We start from the raw sequence: 15,131 nt of genomic DNA, 5'->3' as shown, positions 1-15,131 counted from the left end.
AATGTCACGTGGAACAGAACATACAGCAATTTAAGTGTTTGCCAACTGACTCCTCTCACCTGAGCCAAATATGTGGAGAGAAATAGTACTGGACAGTTGTCATTGTGTATCACCCCCACACTGAGGCACGCTAAGTAAAAAGACCATAATCTTAAATGTGCTTTCCTTGTAGTAGCTTTATTTGGGATAAGTTATACAAACAGAAACAGTCATTTATCTCATTGTGTTTTATGGTGATGTAAGTGTTGTTTAACTCCTTTATATGTAATGTATTTCCTCACATTTATCCTTTCAAAATCTGAACTCACTGTATATTTATTCCCATATGACTTCCTCATTAATAATGATAGTGCCCCAAGACTCCTGTTTTGTTTTATTTTTTTAGTAGTAAAATTTTTATTTCTATTTATTTTTTAATATAATTTATTATTTTTATATATTACATCATTGATCATTTTTGTACAATGTTTGCTTTTTCCTCTCAGTTGTAGGCCCCATAGAATTCCCACCACCAGTTCACCTGTACACCATCACCATAGTCCCTTGTGCTCTTCCCCCACCCCATTTCGACCACTCTCTTTTCCCCTCCCCTGTAAAATGTCTCTGATTTATAGTTGCCTGTTATTTTTTGTTGTTGTTATTTTTTCCCCCCAGATTCCCTATTTGGTTCCCCTCTATTCCTCCTATAAGTGAAACCATCTGATATTTTTCTTTTTCCTTCTGACTTAGTTCACTGAGTATAATCCCTTCCAGCTCCATCCATGTTGCTGCAAATGGTGTGTTTATCTTTTTTGATTGCTGAATAGTATTCCATTGTGTATATATGCCACATCTTCTTGATCCAGGTGTTTGGGTTGTTTGCATATCTTACCTATTGTAAACAGTACTGCAGTAAACAAAGGGGGGCAGGTATCTTTTTTAACTATTAATGTTTTTGTATCCTTTGGGTAGATTCTCAAGAGGGGGATTGCTGGGTCATATGGTAGCTCCATTTTCAGTAGTTTGAAGATCCTCCACACAGCTTTCCATAGTGGTTGGACCAGTTTGCACTCCCACCAGCTATGTAGGAGAATTCCTTTTTCTCCATCCTCACCAACATTTGTTATTGCTAGTTATTTTAATATCTGCCATTCTCACTGGTGTAAAGTGGTATTTCATTGTGGTTTTGATTTACATTTCCCTGATTATAAGGGATGGTGAACATTTTTTCATATACCTGTTGACCATTTGCATTTCCTCTTTGGAAAAGTGTCTTTTTAGTCCTTCTGGCCAGTTTTTGACAGGATTATTTACTTTGTTTTTTGTTGAGCTGTGTGAGTTCTTTGTAGAGCTTTGTGATCAGTCCCTTAGCAGTTTTAGCAAAATTTTTCTTCCAGTCAGTGGGGTGTCTCTTTGTTTTGGTTAATGTCTCTTTTGCTGTATAGAAGCTTTTTTGTTTGATGTAGTCCCAGCTGTTTACCTTTTCTTTCACTTTCTTTGCTTTGGGGGATGAAGACTCCTGTTTTAAGGGTTTCTTTGTTCTCTAACTCAGGTATATTTTTCAAATGTCCCTTTCTTCTGAAATTGTGGGTTAAAAGATATTGGGAGGGGGTCAAACTAGCAGGATTTCCTCAGTTATTATGCCTAACATTTCATTGTTAATATACCACATGTTCTTTATACTTTCATCTATTGATGGACACTTAGATTGTTCCATATCTTGGCTATTGTCATTAAGTCTACAGTGAACATAGGAGTGTAGATATTTCTTTAGGGTCCCTTTTTCATCTCTTTTGGTTGCAGAAGTAGATTGCTGGATCTTATGATAGCTATATTTTTAATTTTTTGAGATACCTCCATGCTATTTTCCATAGTAATTTTCACATTTGTAATGATCGAAAAAGTCAAAAGAAAGACATTTTATAGCGCATGAAAATTATGTCATAGAATTTATGTTTCGGGATCCAAAAGTAGAGTTGTATTAGAATAATCATGCCCATTTCTTCATGTAGCGTCTGTGACTATTATTGGACTGGCATTACAAGGTTGAGTAGTTTTAATGCTATCACCCACAAAGCTTTAAAATATTTATGATATATAGCCCTTTAAGGAAAAGATTGTCAGTCACTGGGCTAGGAGGCAGAAAGCTCAAATTTACCATGAATTAAAGTAGAAGTGAAAATACTCACTTGATTGTACAGACATCTGTATGTAAAACCAAACTGTCATCTTAGGATGTAAAATACTTCAAACACGATCCAGGTCACAAAGCAATATGGTTGCTAACACACTTGCTTTCAATTTAATACCTTTTCTTTCCTTGTCCGTCCTTTCTTCACTCCCTTTGCTTCTATTGTATGATTTGTATAATGGGGAAAGTCTGTGGAAAATGCCAGGTAGCCAAGAATAACTATCATGGAGTTCCACCCTTTTAGCATCTGCATTTTTCAAGTAATGCATCCTCCCAAGGGCAGAGGATTCTGGCATTCTACCAAATGTACTTGTAGTCTCACTGAAACTATTCTTTATGGATGTTTTTCAGCATCTCTGTGAAAAGGTTCATCTCAGAGATGTGCAGGTGTGAATTGAATATGCAAATGAATAATGGCCACACTATAGAGGACAATAGAATACTCAACCCAATAGAACACCTGACTGCAGCAACCAATGTAAAGTTCTGCATAACCTCTTTGAATCTCTGCCAGCCACAAGTAATGGTGCCTAACTCCCTTGCTACAGCAAGATTTTAATTAATAGGATTTGCTTACATCATTTGGGTGGTTTTCATTTATTTCCACACAGGTCATCTTCTGGATTAAAAGATTTTAACTTGAGAGGGAAAAATATTCTTTCATTCTATCTTAATCCTGCATGGAGTTTCAAGTTTTGTGGCCTAATCATTTCAGGAGTTAAAATAACTTGTTCACTAACTCAGAGTCACTTAATTCACACAGGATCCATAACCTATTTTTTGGACCAGGGATCCTTTTGGCATCTCTATCCAGAAAAATACATGTTCCCTTCATATTTGTTTAGAGGTTTGCATCCAATTTCAAAAGGTATTCTTGGAGTTCTTTGTTGCCAAACGTAAAGGCCCAGGTTTGCCTGGTGCGCCTTGTCCTGAGAACTGTGGAATGAAACATCACAGTTCCATGGATTCTAAGACACATTGCTGGTGTGGATACTGCTTAATCTGTCTCAATTAATATGTGAGCTGTCATTTTCTGTAATTTATTTCTCATAGACTATAACACGGAGCCTTATACTATGAAATGATGGAAAGAGCACAGAGAGCACATAGGAAAGGTTTTTATTACTCTAAAAGAAGTAGTAAAAGTAGGTAAGGAAGACTCGTTCTAACTTTGGTATTAATAGTTTCCCCAAATACAAGGGAAATTTCTGTCTACAGAGATTCAGTGTACATGTAATCAGGTGACGTAACAGTTTAACTAAATGTTGGTGTAACGACAAAATGGCATAAAACTTTGGGGTCAGACCTCCTCTGCAAGAAATGTTGAAAGAGCACTCTTAACTAAATCAAAGAGAAGAAGAGTCACAAAAATTTGAACAAACTGGAACAAAAAGGCAGTTACAGGTCATGATGTCTTTAATCTCCCTAAATGTAAATGTACTAAACACATCTGTTAAAAGGCACAGAAAACAAAACCCAATTCTGTTGTCTCCAGGAGACCTATCTGAGCCCAGAGATAAACATAGGCTCAAAGCAGATGGTTGGGAAACAATCATACAGCAAGTGGGACCCTAAAAAGAGCAGGGACCACCACACTTTTATCAAATACAATAGGCATCCAACTAAAAAAAGATAACGAGATAGAGATGGATATTATGATTAAAATATCAGTACATCAGAAAGACATAACACTCATCACATATGCGCCACATATGCATCAAAATATGTAAAGCAACTATGAACAAACCCAAAAGGTCATTGACACAGTAGTAGAGGGACTGCAGCACTCCACTTTCATCAATAGACAGATAAACCAACAGAAAATAAATAAGGGAGCAATAGCATTAAGTGAGGAATTAGACCACGTGAACTTAATAGATATTTATAGGGCATTGCACCCTAAAATCAGTGAATACACATTCTTTTCAGGTACACATGGAACATTCTTAAGGATAAACCACATGTTGAGTCACAAAACGAATCTCAATAAACTCACGAGGGTTTAAATTACATCGGGTATCTTTCTTGATCACAATGTTATCAAGCTAGAAATCAGCCACAAAATGAAAGTGGGAAAGCCATAAATATGTGGAGAATGAATAGCATATTACTGAATGACTCTTGGGTTAGTGAGGAAATCAAAGAATAAATTAAGAAATACCTGAGACAAATGAAAATGAGCTACCAGAATCTATGGGATATAGCAAAAGCAGCACTAAAAGGAAAGTATTTAACAGTACAGGCCCATGGCAGGAAACAAGGAAGATTCAAATAATCTAACCTTCTACTTTAATGAACTAGTAAAAGAAGAATAGATAAAATCAAAGCCAGTAGAAGAGAGGAAATAATAAAAATTAGAGTGGAAATAAAGAGAAATCAAAAAGTCCAAAAGATCAATGAAATAAGAAACTAGTTCTACGAAAAAATAAAATGGACAAAGCCCTGGTTAGTAAGATAAGAAAGGTAGAATCAGAAACAAAAGAGAAGTTACGTCAGACAAACAGAAATACAGAGCATCATTAGCCTACTATGAATATCTTTGTACCAATAAATTGACTAGAAGAAAAGGACAAATTTTTAGAAATATACAACCAGGAATCAGGAAGAGATAGAAAACCTCAATGGACTAATTACGAGCAAGGAAATTGAAACAATAGTCAAAAGTCTCCTAAAAAAATAGAAACCTAGGACCAGACTGCTTCACTAGTGAGTTCTACCAAACCTTCCAAGACTAACTAGACCTATTCTCAAACTCTTCCAAACATTGAGGAAGAGGAATTTTTCCAAACATAGTTTATGTGGTTAACATTACTCCATACCAAAACCAGACAGACATCACAAAAAAAAAAAAAAAAAAAAAAAAGGAAAAGAAAACTGCAAACCAATATCCCTGATGAACACAGATGTAAACATCCTCAACAAAAATCTTAGCAAACCAAATTCAACAGTACATTAAAAGGATCACTCATCATGATCAAGTGGGGTTTCTCTCAGTGAGGGAAGGATGGTTCAACATGTGCTTATCAGTATAATTCATCACATCCACAAAATAGAAAATGAAAGTCATAAGATCATATTAATAGATACAGAGATGGCATTTGACAAGACTCAGCATTCATTTATGATAAAAAAAAAACTCTCAGGAAAAAAGGCATAGAAGGAATATACCTCAGCATAAGGGCCATATATAACAAACCCTCAACTACCGTCATACTAAGTAGTGAAAAATGTAAAGTTTATCCTCAAAGCTCAAATAAAAAGATGTCCACTTTCATTATTACCATTCCACATGGTATTGGAGTCCTGGATAGACCACTTAGGAAGAAAATATAAAAGAAATCCAGGTTGGAAAAGAAGCAAAACTGTCATTTGTATACTTGATTATTATATACATTGAAAACTCCAGTAAGAAACTATTAGAAAAAATAAATCAGTGCAGTGATGTGATGGGCTCCAAAATCAGCATACAAAAATCAATTGGATTCCTATATACAATGCCAACAGTGTACTAGAAGAGTACAAAATCATAAAACAATTCCATTTACAATTACATCACAAAGAATTAAATACCTTATAGACATAAAAGACCTGTTCAGTGGAAACTATAAGATATTACTAAGAGACACAGAAGACAGAGAAATGGAAAGCTACTCCTTGCTACTGGATTGAAAGAATTAGCATTATTAAAATGGCCTTATTACCTAAAGCAATATATAGATTCAGTGCAATCCCTATCAAGGTTTCAATGGAATTCTTTGAAGAAATAGGACAAACATTACTGAAATTTACATAGCACCTCAAAAGATCCCAAATACCAAAGCAATTCTGTCAAAAAAAAAGAAGACTGGATTTATCACATTCCCAGACATCAAACTATACTACAAAGCTGTAATAAAAAACAGTATGGTTATGAATTAAAAACACACACAGAGATCAATGGAATAGAATTGAGAGCCCAGAAATAAGCCTACACTTATATGGACAAATACTTTATGATAAAAGTGTCAGGTTATACAGTGGAAAAAGGAGTCAAGTTATGTAATTGTTCCAGAACAAACAGAGTTTGCAAAATTGGACTGTCACATGCAAAAGAATGAAACTACACCACTATCTCACAGAATACACAGAAATTAAACAAAAAATTGTCTGTAATTCCTGAAACCATAAAAAAATAGAAGAAAATATAGGCAAAATTCACTTCAAGGATGTCTTTGGAAACAACTCCAATGACAAGAGAAACAAAAGAAAAATAAACAAATGGGACTGTATCATAATAAAAAGCTTCACAGCAAAAGAAACTATCATAAAAACAAAAAGACACTCTACTGAGTGGGAAAAATATATTTGTATATCATACATCTGACAAGGAGCTAATATCCAAAATATACAGAAAACTCATACAAAAAGAAAACAAATAACCCAATCAAAAATGGGCAGAAGAGTTAAATAGGCACTTCTCCAAAGAAGACATATAGGTGGCCAACAGGCACACAAAAACATGTTCATCATCACTTATTATCAAGGAAATGCAAATCAAAACCACAATGAGATAACCACCTCACACCCATGAGAATGGCTCGTATAAAATAGACAAGAAGTAACAGGTGTTGGTGAGGGCGTAAGAAAAAAGCAGCTTTTATACACTTAGGGTAAATGCAGTCTTTCCAGACCTTATGGAAAGTAGTATGGCTGTTTCTCAAAACATTAAGATCAATCTACCATAGGATACAGCAGTCCCTCTCCTACGTATTTACCTACAGGATATAAGACACTAATTCAAAGGGATATATGCATATCTGTGTTCATTGCAGCACTGTTTACAATAGCCAGAATATGGAAAGCACCTAAGGCTCAAAGACAGATGAGTGGTACATATGGTACATATTTGTACCATATATTCTCAACCACTCACTTTTGAAAAAGGATGAATCTTGCCATTTGCAACAAGATTGGTGTAACAAATACATGCAGAAGTTACAAAATGAAATTTAAGGAATATTTATTTTTGCAAATTTCATTTTGTCATTGAATGATTACTCTTCAAAAAAAAAAAAAAAAACCCTAGAAAATGTCCATAAAATGAGTATGCAGAAGACAAGGCCTTGGTTTTATGTCTTAGAAGAGAAGCTGATTGAATCATGCATTGTATCAAATAGCATTTTCATTTTTCCAGTTTGTTAAATTCTGCTGCTCAAGGTGTGGTTCATGCACCGGCAACCTGCACATCCCGGAGTAGTGTATAAGCAAAGTCCCAGGCCTACCTCAGTCCCCTGAACCTTCATCTACATTTTCACCAGGGACTTGGAGACTTGTGTGCCTATGGAAAGTCTCTGGATCAGCTGGGGATGAAAAGATTTTCACACAAAAGCATTGTTTAAAAGAGAATGGTAGAATTCAAACTAAGATACTTGTCTAAGAGAATTGCAACCTCTAGAAAAGATGTTTCAGCATGGGACTCAGGAGGAGCTCTTAAATAGCTTTAGGTTGAGCATTGAAACTCTGACAGGAGAAATGACATTTTTCTATACGATCATGCATATTTATTCATTCAGTTAGAGGCTTTGTATTGCCTATTAGAATCTTACTTGTGTTTTAATTCAAACGACACTTTAAAATATGCTTTGATTTCTAATTCATCACACATAAACAATTTTTAAGAATTTAAAACATGGTCAAATAACTGAATTCCTTCAGGTGGATTGTGGCTGTATAAGACAAAAATAATACTTTACTTCTGACAGAGGACACTCAGTTTTTCCCTCAGTGACCCTCACACATCCTGCAGGACTGTTAGATTTTAAACATTTGTGTGATATGGGAACACTTCTAGAAGATACATCGTTATTAGCATGACTTTATTTGGGTCATTTATTGACAACCATAGAGGAGAGATACATGTCTGAACCCCATGTTCATCAGTAATGTCAGCCTCATTTGTACCCTAGCTTTCTATTATACCAATAAAGGGGGTGGTATTGGTGCCAAGCACTTTGTCTCCTTTTCCCTACTTCTGTGGAGACTTGGTGAAGAAAGGCAAGTCCTCTGCTAGACACATTCCGCCTGCTCACCTTAGAGCAACTAACTTTGCCAGCACAGTCTCCTTTGGAATCTCAGTCACTGGCTGATGCAAGAGAGAGACCTTGCAAGACCCCTAAAAGAAAATTTCCATCACAGTTGTTACTGCTTCTGTGCCATGGATCCAGGAATGGGAATTTCTGAATTTCACTGAGATGTAGAACATAACTGGCATAAGTAATAACTGAAATCTCTTTCTTTAATTTGAATTGTAGGGACCTGTTGCAATGAGAGTGGCAAAACTAGCAATTAATCAAGGGATGGAGGTGAGTGCCTTAATGTTTAAGGTTATTCCTGGAATTGGGAGTTTAAACTTCATTTAAATTGGCAATATTTAGAGTCCACAATAATTCTATATTATTTTCTTATGTTCTGTAATATAGTTATTTCAGTGCTACTATAATTGAAAGCTGCAGAGTTGGATTTTACAATAGCAACATCATTGATTTCATTCTGTTTATAGTTGTTGATTCAGTGTCATAATTACAGAATTTGGTAATTTCACTCATGCCTTGTAAGCTTAATGCTTATCATTTTTGCCATGGAGTTGAGACTTTTTTAGTTGGTATTTCATAGAAAACCAAAAGAAAAAGACATTCTGTGTGGTCTCAGCACTACTATCATCTTAGAAAAACATGAGAACAACATTCTTCTCAGAGCTTAGCCTGGGTCTCCACCTTTATCTTCTGCAGATACTTTCTGCAAGAAGACATGTAAACAAGGCAAGTCTGTAGGGTGTCCTGGGGTTACCCTGGGGATGTGTCTCCATAGGGGACAGGCCACGGGACAGATAGACAGAGCAAGATGGCAATATAAGCACTCTGTTACATTGGACTTTTAATTACATTGGTGATATTTTGGTTAAATTATGGGAATTTTAAGGAAAGATACTTCTTTCTTGCAGGCCCAGAGTCACTGTATCTTTCTGTGCTTTATAGCATTAAAAAGGAAATTGAATTTGTTAGCAATAAATGCAGTTTTTAAAATGTACAAGTTACTAGGCTAATAACAAACACCTTATATGGTTCTTACTATGTGTTAGTTCATATATATGTATTACAATATAGAATGTACAATATATATAATACAATGTGTATCAGTCTTACTATATATATATCTATATCTCAAGTACTTTATAAACTTGTAAATAAATTTTATAATTCATTTAATTCTCACCCTACTTGCATTTGGTAAGTATACAGCTAGCCTCTTGCTCAGGTGCTCCTCCTAAGTACAGTGAGGTTGAATAACTTCTCGATGGTTTTGCAGCTCCAGAATGGCGCAGGTAGAAGTTAAGTCCAGGCAGCCTGACTTCAGAGTCTCTTGTGCTGGTCACACTTTTGACTTTGTTGTACCTACTCAGAGGATTCTTTTATTTTGGAATAGGGTTATTAAGTTTGCGTTTATATCAAGTATACCATATTTTAAAAGTAATTCCTACTGAAATGTATTATATTTTTATCCTCAGGTGGACTTAGTAACAGGGTTAGCCATAGAGGAAGCTTGTTATGCTCAGGTATGTAAAACAGTCACAAATTCAATGATGATGCCTCCTTCCAGATGATGTTTACCTTCTTTGTAAAGTCAAATGAATTCTGTATCATTGAGGAAGATGGTCTCCATGCCAGAATCAAATACATGTGATACTTAGTTGTTTCTGCTATTTGTTACTAGTTCGTATGACAGATTCAGTTCCACAGACTAATGACGCCTGTCTATGTAATTTAGAATGCTCTTCAATACTTTAGTCCCATTTGTGTGGTAGCTGTCTCTCTGGCTCATGCAGTATCTTGTGGTGTGGGTGTGGACCCTCTGCAGCTCAGGTAGGTGGAAGGAAGGCAACGGCACTTGTGCCTGTGGGCACCCTCAGTGTGAGCGGCTTGGTGGCTTTTCCTCATGTTCTGAGCCTCTCTACTGAAATTTCACTAATTCGGTTACAGAGTTTTCTTTTCGTGTACAAATTAGTAGGGTTTTCTGTAGAAAAATAAGTTGCCTCCCTCCCTCCTCTCTTTTCTTCTCTCTCTTTTTCTTTAAGGATAAAACTTTGTTTTAGGACATTTAAGGTAGCAAAAGACTTTTATTCTACTCTTTCTGAAAATTGGATACTGCTCCCATTTAAGCATGGCCGTGTTTAAATGAACAACACTGTCTGTAGCATTAATATATGCCTGGTTTGCATTTATAAATCACCACCTGTCATGAAGTAAATTATAAACCTTTATAAATGGACAACTTCAGATTTGGAAGCAAATTTTTTTTAAAAAGATTTATTTATTTATGCATACAAGAACCAGAGTATAGGCCAGAGGTGTGGGAGGTGAGAGGATTCACCAGAGACAGAGTGGGGAACAGAACAGGCAGATTGACTGAAATACACTGCTGAGGGGAGCAGCAGGTGAGTCAGGAGAGGTCTGCTGCGCCATGTGGGTAGCTCCCTGGCCAGGAATCGAATTCATGCTGCAGTACCTGTGGATAGCTTCATAGGTTGTGTCTTACCCCCTTGTGCCACCAGGAAGGCCCTGAAGCAAATTTTTAAAAGCACATTTGGTTATAAATGTAAAAAACAGAAATCATACCAAGTATTCTATTAGACCACAGTGGGAGTAAAGTAGAATTCAATAATAGAAAGATATGTAGAAAATTCAAAATACTGGGCAATTAAACAACACACTTGTTATTTTAAAAAACATGTGTATCAAGAAGTCTTAAGTGGAATTAAAAATTTTTGAACTAAATGAAAATGAAAATGCAGCTTCTGAACTTATTTGTGGGAATGCATCAAAAGTAATGTTTAGAAATTTATAGCATCCCTTGCATATATTAGTAAAGAAGAAAAAAATAAGTTTCTAGATTATGAAAGTTAAAAACGAAAACAAAAAAGCAAAATGAATCCACAGTAAGCAGAAGAGAAAAAGCAATAAAACCAAAAGTTGGTTCATTGTAAAGATCTATAAAATTCGCAAACTTCTATCCAGGCTAGCCAAGGTGAAAACTGAGAAGATAAAAATTAACTATCTCAGAAGTGTAAGAGAGGCTGTCACTGCTGCCTCTCATGGACATAGAACTTCTACAAGATAACACAGAACATCTTGGTGGCCCTGGGGTTTGGCAGTGTCTTTTTAGATAGGACACTGAAAGCATAATGTATTAAAAAAAAAAAAAAAATTGTAAGCTTGACTTCATTAAAATGAACTCTTCAAAGACATTGAACAAGATAAGCCACATACTAGGAGAAAATCTTTGCAAAACATCCATCTGCTAAAGAAAGGCCTTGTTTCCAGAATATACAAACAACTTAAAACTGAGCAATAAGAAAAAGTGGGCCGTAGATCTGAAGATACCTCACTAAAGTAGCAAATAAGCATATGAAAAGATGCAACAGTATATGTCATTAAGAAAGCAAATACAACGAATTCACACAATTTGGCTATTTCTTACAAAACATATTATTCGACAGTCATGCTGCTATGAATTAACTGAATGAGTTTAAAACTTATGTCCACACAAAAAACTGCAGTTCAGTGTTTATAGCAGCTTTATTCATAATGACCAAACTTGGAAGCAGCCAAAATGTCTGTCAGGAGATAAATGGACAAATAAGCTGTGATACATCAGACAATAGAGTATTTTTCAGTGATAATAGGAAATGAGCTATCACTCTATGAAAAGATGTAAAGGAACCTTAAATGCCTATTGCTAAGTGAAGGGCTTCAGACTAAAAGGCGATGCACTGTATGATTCCACCTAGAACATGGAGCAGGGTTGAAGAGGTGGAGCACTGGGGATGGTTAGGAAAGTGAAGCTATTCTGTTTGTCCCTGTATTGATGAATACTTGACATTATGCACATCAAAACCCATAGAATATGCTATACAGTGGACCCTCCTGCAAACTGTGGACTTAGATTAATGCATCAATATTGATTTATCATTTGTAACATCTGTACCACACTAATGCAAGGTGTTTCTAATAAGGGAAGGAGAGGGTGTAGGAGGCTTGAAGGAGTGTATGGGACTCTACTTTTTCTATTCCATTTATTTGTAAGCTTAATATGTCTTTAAAAATCTATTATTTTTTAAAATATGTTTGAAATGCAGAAGAGGCATTTGAAGTTCGAATGTTAAATTTGGTCTCATAATTAGAATTTTTCAATGACTGATAAATTTCAACTTTTAGATTTTACTTAATAGTTTTCTTAGATGAAGCTTGTTTAACTTTTAAGCTGTTTTTTCTTTTTGGTAAAAATGTAAAATTTTGTTTCCCTTAGACTATTCCAACGAAAGACAGACTTGAAGGTCTTCTTGCTTTTAAAGAGAAAAGGCCCCCTCGCTATAAAGGAGAATAGAAGAAAGAGAAATTTCTGAAATGCCAGTATAATACATGTTTTTCTGGAGGTATCTTTCAGATCTGCTCTATGGTTCAACACATGGAGCCCCAACCACCAAAGTGAAGAGCGAATTACTGGGGTGGGACAGCAAGCACCCAGAATGGACCCATGCCTGTACTCTGTTCCCTTGTCTCGTTATAGCCATTCAGATTTATAATGCTCGTAGTGTGTACTGTCAAAAACCAGACCCTCAAGTAGGTGTACATTTTTAAATATTTCCTGCATATGAAGCTTTCTGTTCTTAATTTTTTAATGTGAATAATTTATATATTGCACACTTTAGGAGATAATAATATTGACTGTATGTCTACTGTGCTGCAATACAGAAATAAAGTTATTTCTATATACCAAAAATGTGAAATTAAACCAAATAAAGTTTCTCTAAAGGATTATATGCACATGCACAGGGACACTTGCATACATCTCAAGTGGAAAAGGGAATTGATATATGAGTGAAAATTACCAAATATTAATAAAATTAGTGAAAACTTGGAAATTTTTCTTGTACCCCATTCTTTGTGAATTGAATCAGTCAGTGCCTGTTGAATTTCAGGACCCACCTTTCCATGCCATTTATCTCTGTCGGATAAAACTTCTTCCTAGTCAATCCCAGAATACCATGTGGATGGTGGCGAATTAATCCAGTCATAGCTGGGGACTGAGGCCCTGTGAGGCCACCGGAGGCCTTGACTAGTATCCGTTGGAGATCTGGCAAGTGGCATGGCCCCTCACCCATCTCAGAAAGAAAATGTCACAGCCTAGGTTGGATGTGGAAATGACTTGGGATTGTGGCCTCCACTCTGCTTTCTTTTCCTCCCGCTGTTTGCTCCTGACTTCATTAAGGAAAGGCAGATACAGCGTGCCTTGCTGCAGCAGCCAGGCACACCTGAGTTTAGCTAGCCCTGTGGGGAGGGGCGACAAGGTGTGTGTGAATGAGAATGTGGCTTTCAGTGGGTTTGGGCTGGTTTTATTTCTGTTCACTATCAAACCACGCTGCTTTCTGAGGTGTGTCTGAGGGTGGAACTTGGTGCGCTAGAAAAGCTGCTCTTTTCTAGGACCTCCACCGCAGTATTTGCCAGTCCCAGTAGTGCTATACTGGACCATGAGCCTTGCTGCTGTCACAGTGAAGTCAAATTTGGCATATGCATGTGTGATTGCCTGTTCTGTGAGTTCCCATGTCAGCACTATGCCTTCATTGCTCTTAGAAAGCCTTTAGACTGAATTTTTAAGAATCACGGAAACTTTTTTTTTTTTAAATTTAGGAAATTGAACTCTCAATCTCAATTCTGAAAATCTTGAGAGGCAAGTGTGGACTTGCAGTCAACTGGTGTCAGGTGGACACACCTCCCAAGAGGGGAGCACTCTGCTTTGTCACCAGCAGTGCTGAGACTGCAGATCTGGGCTTAGCTGATCAGCATCAGATAAAAGGGGCTTACTAGAATTTATATTCAGCTCTTGTGCAACCACAACTGGTGGCATGTACACTTTGTTTACTGAAAACTTGTGCTGTTCATATCACACAGGATGATTTGCAATTAAAGAGTTCCTCCTTGTTTTCTTAGTCCTTTAAAGGTTTCAAGGCCATTTTGTCCTGTCCAATCCATGTTCAAATCCCATTCCATTTTAACCGAGTAGGAAATAGTTATGTTGATGGAAAAAAAATTAAGAATATCTGAGTGACTTGTGTCTCCTAAACTTGGATTCATAGTCTGTTGCTGATGAAGAGCCATTTAGTTTCCTAACAAGCTCTGATCGTCACTGGAGTGTACCTGCAAGTGAGGACATCATTCCATATGACTCAGATATTATAGACTTAATAAATTATAAATAAATTATAGCGAGATAAAAGGGTGTGCCTGATTGTCTGTGTAGAGGTCTGCCTTTCCCTGGGCATTCTCTTCAACAGTGCACATTTCCAGACTCCGGTGCAGGGACTAGATTCTTGGGGCGGTGGGGAGTAGCTCCTGTTTTCCAGCCCTTGCGTGTTTTTGCATACTCATGTGAAATGCCTTCAGAAGCTGACCCAAGTTGGAGAGGCAGTAGATTTGTCAGTATGTTCAGATTAAGCCAGAGAAGAATTGGAGGACGAGTAACCGGGCACGTGACCATTCAGGGCACACATTTCACTGCAGGAAATGCACTACATCTCGGAGCAGGAAACCTACTGGTCTTGGAGTGCTTTAGTGCTCATTGATTTCAAACATCTCTAAAAGAAAACTATCTCCAAATGACTTCTGAGTGTGAGACAAGATTTTATTAATGGCCAAAATAAGAGGCAGGTTTTCTGTGACTCCTGTGATTTAAAGGATCATTTCCACTGTGTGCTGTTGTCAATAAAAAATAGACCTGGTTTTCTGTCAATCTAGTGCTTCTCCACCCCCACCCCTTTCCCTTTTCTAGCTGTCAACAAATTGGCTGTCACAAAGTGTTACTTTGCTGACAGCACTCAACAGCGTGCTTTGTATGCTGGCTGGGCATAATGGAGTGTATTGCTTGGGTG

At 36.7% G+C, this 15,131-nt stretch overlaps 1 protein-coding gene across 2 annotated transcripts in view; it reads left to right on the top strand.

The window, feature by feature from the left end:
• AUH (AU RNA binding methylglutaconyl-CoA hydratase) overlaps positions 1-12,589 on the top strand; it is a gene marked incomplete at both ends in the record, with an annotated part of 115,484 nt that extends 102,895 nt beyond the window's left edge. For both annotated transcript variants that reach the window (XM_084239395.1, XM_084239396.1), the window contains 3 exons: positions 8,461-8,511; positions 9,714-9,761; positions 12,512-12,589. In XM_084239395.1, coding sequence (XP_084095521.1) covers positions 8,461-8,511; positions 9,714-9,761; positions 12,512-12,589 — 177 coding nt within the window. The remainder of the gene's footprint in view (positions 1-8,460; positions 8,512-9,713; positions 9,762-12,511) is intronic.
• Positions 12,590-15,131: the final 2,542 nt, after the last annotated feature.

The sequence above is a fragment of the Talpa europaea genome (genome assembly GCF_964194135.1).
Source record: "Talpa europaea genome assembly, chromosome: 7".
NCBI classification, from domain to species: Eukaryota; Metazoa; Chordata; class Mammalia; order Eulipotyphla; family Talpidae; genus Talpa; species Talpa europaea.
Note: the sequence above shows the minus strand (reverse complement) of the source record. Positions and strands in the feature narration are given on the sequence as shown.